Raw genomic sequence first — 8,595 nt, 5'->3', positions numbered from 1 at the left:
GGGGTGTGGCGGAGCTGCCAGATGGTGCTGCTGAATACAACAGTCGCCGCTGCGACGGCGAAGTGACTGAAGGCGAGCTCCATTGCGAACATGAATGCGGCTGTGATCCAGGTTGGGGTTGATGAATCCAAGGTTTTTGGTAATGCAGGAGTATATCAGGAAATACCATTATATTTTGTTTTCCTCCAATATTTCACTCCAGAGTATCCCATAGACCGGACACTAAAACAGACATACTAACGATACAACACTGGACCTTTGACACCCAGATTCTAAGGCAGCTGGATATAAGCTGGATATATATAGGGCATTAACGATGCAACATTGTTAGCAAGGCATGCAATAAGTGCATTGATCAAGTCATTCAAGAAGCGTGTTCATATGAGTACAGGCTGCAAAATCATGTGATCATTATATTTCCATGTTTTGTTTCCTCGTGCAGGAAGAGAAGAAAAGATAGTGAAAACTTCATGCAGTGAGTAGTCTAATGTCAATCGCATGAGGAACAACGAGAAGTCCTTGCGATGAGTGTTGAGCAAATCATTCAAGAGCCAGGTTTCTGTTACAGTCTCTTCCGTCATACAATAAGCGCTGCGAAAACATGAGATCATTCTATTTGCATGTTTTATTTCCTCTTGCCAGAAGAGAAGAAAATGGTGACAATTGCATGAAGAAGGGTGAGAAGTTCATGGATGTCCGTTGTATTATTAAACACCGCCAATCAGGCCTTATTAAGACTTAGATTCACAAACTCTACTCCTCTTCACATTTAACCAAATTGAAGGTTCGGCAGACTGCATTGAGAAACTACTTCATACCGAAGAAAATTGATGTAACCGCGTAACTGAGAATTAATCCCTTTGAGCCCTCTGATAAGAGAGCCAAAATGAGAACAGCTGCAACAATTCATTCAGAAAAATGCTTCTCATGTCTCATCTTTTTTATCATGTAAGTATGCATGACAAAATGGTCTCTACCAGATGGCTTAACGACAAGGTTCGCATTTCGGTACAAGAGATTACACACTGGTGCTGCTTTTGCATGCAGCCTTGTGCTTGAAAATGTTACCCTAGTGTCAGCTGCCGTTTCCATCTTCCGTTAATTGCATCTATCTTGCCTTGAGATCATCCAAAACCACAGCAGCGGCATTGCGGCCCGGGGCACCCATCACCCCGCCGCCTGGGTGCGCACCACTGCCGCAGAGGTACAGCCCCTTCACAGGGGTTCTGTAATCTGACCTGTATGGTGCAAAGCGAAACAGGTTAGCCATTATCACAAAGCGGAACAGGTTTTGAACCTTGGAAGGGTCAAAGGTTGTGTCGTAGAAGAGGCCAGAGCACAACTTAATATGCATGTGACTCCAACATACCATCCCTTGGCAGGCCTCATTAGGAAGAGGGAATCCAAGCCCATCGCGCCGTGAAAGATGTTGCCACCTGAGAAATGTGAATCGTCTCTGCTTAGCTAAGTTTTTCAACTGGTAAGAAGGAACAATACGAAACGGTATCCGGTCTGCGGGCACACAGCTTACAAAAGAAAATACATAATACCAAGGGATATTACCTGTTAGGCCAAACTCCCTTTCAAGATCAGGTGGAGTCAGCATGTCATAGCCTATCACTGATGAGCTAAAGTGTGGTGCATACTCATCGATCAAGGAAAAGCATCTCTCAGCAAATGATTTCTGAAAATTGGTGTCGATCAAAATGGTCAATGGTCGGTAGGTGGATCTAATTTCAGAAAAATCATTCTCTCCACACAGTGATGGATCACAATGCCCAAGGGCAAGGTTATCAATTTTATCATATATTTCATTTGTGTTTGGGCAAAGATTAAACATACAGTGCATCATGAAATCAAAATGTAAGAAGGATCAACTTACTCGAACAGCCGGATCCTGCCAACTGCCTTCTGACAGTTTGTAGGGTGTGTACTGAACAAACAGATTAATAACATGCTGACCTATCCAAAGGATAAAGTGAAAGATGGAATACGAGTCAGTCCATAAGTCCATGTGAAGTATATACACAATATGGAAGATCACAACATTATAAACATCGAAAATGACCTTCAACACATTAACTCTAAAATGTAAATTTAGTGTACATAGAACAGGTTCCTTATAATTAAATATTGCAGAATAGTAAACTTACTCAGATGAAATTATGGGGAAGCAAAAGAAAGTGACATACCTGGTGGAGAGATGGTCTTATCTAAGACTGAAGGAATTGTCATTTCTATAACAGGCCTTGTGGATGAGAAGCCGCCTGCAGCTTCCTTGTATGCTATATCGATTTCCTCCATGCTGAAGAGCAAGTAAAAGTTCCATATTGAGATATAACAAGGCTTAAGTCTGAAAAAGTGACTGCTGAATTATACAAAAATCGTCTCACACAAAGAATTGATTTGCCAGATGATCTAGCTTTTTCCTTCGAAGAATGAAAACACTAATCCACAACTCGGACATCTTATGACTGCTTAGCCTGGCCAGACTATGCTCTTTATTATCCTGAGGTACTAGCAATAACATATACTTCGAAACATAGATGTAGGCTACCAAGTTGGTGCATCAGGTTGACATGACAAGCAAGGAACACTAAATGTAAACAGCAGAATTTCCTATTGAAGAGTGACAATGTTGAATTAAGAGATTATTTTCCTTGCCCTGCTATACATGAACAGGACCAAGATAACAAACAGTGTCTCGTAGATTGTTGCTTGTCCACAGATATGCAGAAGAACAATGGACACAGTTGATAAATATGTGCCAAAGTAGGAAATATTCCCTAACTTAATTACCTTTCAGATCCAATGTGTATGGTGCCCATGTGCTCCGGGCCACCTTTAGGGTTGATGTTTTTGCAACAGCGAAACTGTGGCAGCGCATTAACAGCAACGTTGATCTTCGTTGTTGCCTGTTCTCCAGAGAGCATAGTTAGCAACAATATTACAAGTTGGTTACTGAAAGTCAATGTGGACCATAAATAGCTTTGCACGTAAGAATTTTCAGATGCTATATAACATTGCTATGAATAGTCTGTTTCCCACAATCACGAGTTCTATTTACTTAAGAAAATTTTGGCATCCATACTAATGAAATGCGAGGATAATAGCTAGACTATACAAGTAAATGAACAAGGTTATCATCGTATATTTGTAAGAATGCACACCACCAATGTAATTCTTTTATTTAAATAAGCTAGTAACTAAGTACTTACGGAGCTATAATCTGCTGTCTTGATGGCACAGAGGAACTCCTCTAGAAGAGTATTGGCTGGCACAAGGTCCTGCAAATAAAACCAGGTGTCAATTTAGAGGATATTTTCTAATTATGCCTGCAAAATTAGAGCTAAAAATCTTCACACCGCTACATATTCAGAGTGATTCTTACCACAAATGTTTTATATGGTGTGGCATTTGATAACACAACTGATGAGTGCAACTCGGTTCCATCAGCCAAAGCAACCTACAGATTCTCAAACCTTCAAGAGGTAGAAAGAAATGAACTACACAGTGCACATACACTTGCTGATTAGTCCAAGACTTACCCCTTGCACCTTTCCAGTATTTTCATCGACCATTACTTGCGAAACCTATGCAAAAAAAACTGGGGCAAATCAGGCAAGAAACGCCAAATAAAAAATTGGTCGCACAATTATAATTATGCGACTACATAATTAATGACTTCTTCAATGTAAAACCCAGTTTTTTTTCTGATCTGCTTTGATTTTAATCATTTGTTCAGCCAAACATGATCGACATGGAACAAAGAGGGCTTGCACAAGAAGAGAAAATGCACCTCAGCATTTGTTACAATTTGCACGCCTGCTTCGAGGGCTGCTTTGCTTATAGCTGATGAGACTGAACCCATACCACCTTCGACATACCTGCAAGTGTAAAAAAAAAAATTAATGAAAGGTTTTCTGAAAAAGAGAAAGAAAGGTAAAAGAAGACACCAACTAAATAAAGAACTAAAAGTGGCAACACCAACAAATTTGGGTAGAGTGTGATGACATTTTCTGTGACATCACCCCTTGAAACTGACTCTAAGGCAACTGAAAAGTTGTTTCCTAGCCAGTGGAGATAAACACCAGCAATCCTTAATTCCGTTTCAAGTGTACGTAGAACAATCAAGGCTACATTATCCTATGGGTTTTTGCTAACTACACTGTTTTATGGTGGAACAGAATAACATGGATATGGTCAGAAGCATACGCCCAAACACCACGTTGACCACCAGTTTCCCCCATGATGTGGTGCAGGAGAACATATCCTGATCCTGGAGTGTTCACACCAGCCTATACAAGGAGACGCAATGGTCAAACACTAATGCATTAGGCGCAACAAAATGTGGATTAAGCAATGCACCCTTACCATAGTACCTATCACGGCATCAGTCGCCAGGGTCGCCTTCAATACATCACCCTGTAGTACTAGAGCGGTCAGCACAAGAACTCAAGAAGTTATTCTCATCCGACATGTGTAGATAGTCAAATGCAATACAGCTTTCTCCATATGATCATTGTGAAGACAGAAGAGAAGTGTTTCAGATAAGAGGGAAGCAAGCTTTCAACCTCAAACCAGTTATTCAAGATCTTCGACGCTGGCGACAGAAGAAGGTCGAAGAAGTTCCTGCCAGTGTAAAAAAGATTCAACTTTACACACTGCATTGTTCGCAAATGTCTGCAACAATAACATCACTAAGAGGGGTGATGTATTTAGCACTCACACCATGTCCTGTTGCCCCTGTTGCATCACAAGGCCAAGAAGCTTGCTCCAGAACACTGACTTGTCCACCTTATCCTTCATCCTGTCGACCATGGAGGCATGGTACAGCTGCCTCAGCTCCGGTGGAGGCGAGTCTATGACGAAGTCCATGAGCTTGCAGAACTTCTCTAGCTGCTCCTCGTACCTACACTCACACATCAAACCCAGTGCTAGTGTAAAGACCAATCCAAGCTCAAACGCGCAGAGGAAACCACAGTGAATTCTTGGTGTGTCTGTCTGTCTGTCTGTCTGTCAGTCACCTCGGGTATGCCTCTGCATCTTTCTTGGAGAACTTGCCGATCTCGGAGCGGTTCAGCTCCGCGTCCGGGCCGAGGAGCAGGTACCGGCCGTCGAGGCACGGCGTGAACGACGACGGGCTCCGCGGCAGGAGCTTCAGCCCGTGCCTCTCCAGCTCCAGCTCCCTGAATCATCCATCATCAGTAGCAGCAGTATCAGTTCTTCAGTACATACATCCTCACAGAATTTCAGAATTCAGGTACGGAACAGGGGCCCGGTTCGTAAGTAAATCCGACGGAAATGGAGGTTGAGATCGATCGCCGGGAGAGGAGGGGATCGGGAGACGACGGTTTACCGGATGAGGGCGGGGCGGAGGAGGCTGAGGAGGTAGCTGCAGCGGGAGAAGCGGAAGCCGGGGACGAGGTCCGACTCGGACACGGCGGCGCCGCCGAGGACGCCCCGACGCTCAAGCACGGCGACGGAGCGGCCGGCGCGCGCGAGGTAGGCGGCGGCCGCGAGCCCGTTGTGGCCGCCGCCGATCACCACCGCGTCCCAGCGCTTGCCGCTCGGGAGCTGCGAGGGGGACAGGGAGGGGGAGGGGGAGGGCTCGGCCGACGTGGAGAGGCCGCGGCCGCGGCGCCGGGCGCCCGCGAGCAGGATGCGCGTCGCCGCCGGCGACATCGGGCTCGGGGGTTTGGGTTTAGCCGCCGGCCGGACTTGAAAGAGAGAATCTTTCTGTTTCTGTTTCTGTTTCAGGTGGCCAGTGAGTGAGGGCGTGGTTGTTAGCGGCACTCGTAGGAAGGCGGGTTTGGGGAAATACGTCTCCCTGCTTTGCCATGAGGGAAAGTAAACCCGGGCATTCGTCGGGCCGGGCTTTGTCTAGATCGTTCCCAAAATCTCAAGCCCTAGCCCGGCCCGGCCCGGCCCGAAACACATGAACAGTGTTCTTTTTAAATTAAAACAATTAATTTCAGGACATTTAAATGATATATTATTATACCTACATTTGTAGTAAAATAGTGATTAATGCCCTTTTCGGGCTTTCAGGCCAGGCTTCGGGTGGAAAAGCTAAGCCCGAACCCGGCCTGGCTTTCGGGCCGGGTTGTCCATGCCGGGGCCAAGGAGAAGTGCGAGCCCAACACGACATTACTCGGGTCTAGAGAAAAGGCCAATGATAATTATCCTCACTGGAGATTAAGGTATTTGCAATGACGTGTAAAGCAACAGTTTTTTAGGAAAACACACCGACTCTTTAGATCTGATAATTATCGTGGAAAACAATAACCAGTGCAATGGAAAAAACTGTTGGACACAGAACAGTCACTAGAAAAATGTGTTCAAGATAATACTAGTCTTCTTCTTTCTCCAATTATATGTCGTCCCCTATGTATGACGACATGTTTCATGTGTGATGCAATAAGGAAATTGGATGTTTTGGAATGAATGGCATCAAGATGAAGATATACGTCAATATCATTGATTTCAAATGATGAAAATATTAAGATCAACAAAGAGCAAAAGAAATGGGAAATTCCATACCCAAATCTGCCTATTGGACTTTTTTTTTATGCACTCGGACTGGCTGGTCCAAAATGGCCAGACTGTCTGGTCCAAAATGACCAGATTGTCTGGCCTCATGGAAGGTTTCTAATCCGTCGATGCACCTGACTGGATTGTCCAATGGTGCAAAATTTGTTGCACGTGTTTTATCATTTTGGCCAAATTTCCACAATCAAACTCCGCTTTGGATGAACTTGGGCTCTTATTGAAGCTAACAACATTCCGGAGGTTCTCTCGTAGAGAACCACCCAAGATCAACTAGAAACAGTGATGAGTTATATGCAAATCTATATGACCTTCAAGACATCAAATTTGATCGTGGAGTAAAGATAAAGATGAAAGATCAAACTATAGAGGTCAACTCACAAGCGCAAGTTATCCACATGGGCTTGAGTGGTATGGTAAGAAATTATGAATCATTTATTGAACTAATACGTACAATATGTTTTCTATGTCTGTATTGGTTAGATAATTCTCATGGGTCTGCATCGAAAGAAAGGCTTCAGGGTAGCCCGTGCGAGGATGAAATCAAGTGAAAATGGTCATCAAGGTAGACAAGGGGCAAGTTCAGATAGGAACTTCAAAAGATTTTTTTAGAGAAAAGTCATATAGTCCAACTTCAAATTAGTGAAACCATCAACTAACTAGGGGATACAGTGGTGTTGAATACAAAGACACAAACTTGATACATGCAAGAAATGCATGCAGCGAGTACGTAGATGCTATCTAGAGAAACCCAAACACAACTGCCCCCAAAGAAAACAACAAGATAGGGTCGAAGGTGAACTCCACGCCGAAGAGGATCAGCATGCGTAGAGGCCGTAGGGACGCACCAGACGGAGGATGAGAGGAACAGCGTCTGTTATGTCAAGACAACCAAGCCGAGGACGGAGGAGAGATCACTATCTCTCACACATTGCCGGAGTGGAGACCAGTATCTCTGCTCGCCTTAGGACGGAGACAATGTCAAATTGCGACAGGTCTAGGGAATTAAAATCCCTACCATGGTTTTCTCCAAACTTAACAACAAATGTGATAGTTTTGGGCAATTAGGGCATCTTCAACGCTGACCTGCAATCCGGACACCACATCCGTCCGTGAATAGGGGGGCAGTCTGCGGACACGGACGCGGGAACCGGCCATCCGCTATCCGCATACATTTCAAACCGCATTTCAACTAATCGGACAAAACTCATCAAAATGATGGAATTCATCAAAGTTTGGATAGAAAAACAGTACAAATCATCCATACATGGCATGCAAAAAAGTCTAGCACAACAATAGTTCAAATTCAATGAGATTAACCGGATGTTCAACAAGTTTTTCATGAACGGATCACATCATCCCACACATACTGCCCCTTGAGCTTCGTGCAACAATGTATGTGTGTAAATGGTCGTCCCTTTATCCCGTGGTACATCACGACAACACGTACTATCTACACAATGTGTAGAGCAACATTGAGTGAATGAATGGATTAACAAGTTGAGCAAGAAGAAGCAAAACTTACGATATCCATGGTTGTTGCGCGCAAATGGCCACCTTGCCTCCAACCGATCAACCGCGCCTCAAAACTTGGCGACGGCAGTCTAGATGATGTAACATCGATACACTGACGACTACACATTGCATTCATGAATGATGTGCATATCGTATGACGCAATGTGCTTCCGCGTGTGAAACAAATTATGCATTCCGCTCCCTTCTGCTCCTGCCTATGAATTCCGTGGATATGGCCAACCACGCATTGCACAACAACTCATCCTCCATGCTCGAGCGCCCCCGCCATCCAACAGGGGGGGAGAGGGTATGTGGCTGCGCACGGATCTTTGGTGGACGACGCCCATAGTATGAGGTGAGCGGGCGCGTGGGTGGTGGTTGCGGGTGTCCGGCAATGCCTGGGTGGCGGCCAGAGAGGTACAACAGTGGCGAATGCAAAGTAAGGGGGGAAGGGGCGGAGTGGAAGAGAATGAGTCCGGGAGGGTTTTTTGAGTGGACCGGGGGGGGGGGGGGGTGTCGGAGTCCTATGTA

General features: G+C 44.9%; 1 protein-coding gene across 1 annotated transcript; it reads right to left on the bottom strand.

Annotated features, from left to right (window-relative positions):
• Nucleotides 1-889: 889 nt before the first annotated feature.
• On the bottom strand, nucleotides 890-5,783 carry LOC123110123 (pyridine nucleotide-disulfide oxidoreductase domain-containing protein 2). The gene is made up of 16 exons (XM_044530570.1): nucleotides 5,360-5,783; nucleotides 5,028-5,189; nucleotides 4,730-4,912; nucleotides 4,575-4,632; nucleotides 4,375-4,425; nucleotides 4,216-4,298; nucleotides 3,800-3,887; nucleotides 3,549-3,593; nucleotides 3,392-3,466; nucleotides 3,219-3,287; nucleotides 2,800-2,915; nucleotides 2,193-2,305; nucleotides 1,883-1,962; nucleotides 1,564-1,684; nucleotides 1,370-1,436; nucleotides 890-1,238 (listed from the first exon to the last, which is right to left on the bottom strand). Exons 1-16 carry the CDS (start codon nucleotides 5,683-5,685, stop codon nucleotides 1,109-1,111), a joined length of 1,767 nt encoding a protein of 588 aa, XP_044386505.1. The 5' UTR covers nucleotides 5,686-5,783; the 3' UTR covers nucleotides 890-1,108.
• Nucleotides 5,784-8,595: the final 2,812 nt, after the last annotated feature.

Source organism: Triticum aestivum, chromosome 5B (genome assembly GCF_018294505.1).
Source record: "Triticum aestivum cultivar Chinese Spring chromosome 5B, IWGSC CS RefSeq v2.1, whole genome shotgun sequence".
Taxonomy (NCBI): domain Eukaryota; kingdom Viridiplantae; phylum Streptophyta; class Magnoliopsida; order Poales; family Poaceae; genus Triticum; species Triticum aestivum.
Note: the sequence above shows the minus strand (reverse complement) of the source record. Positions and strands in the feature narration are given on the sequence as shown.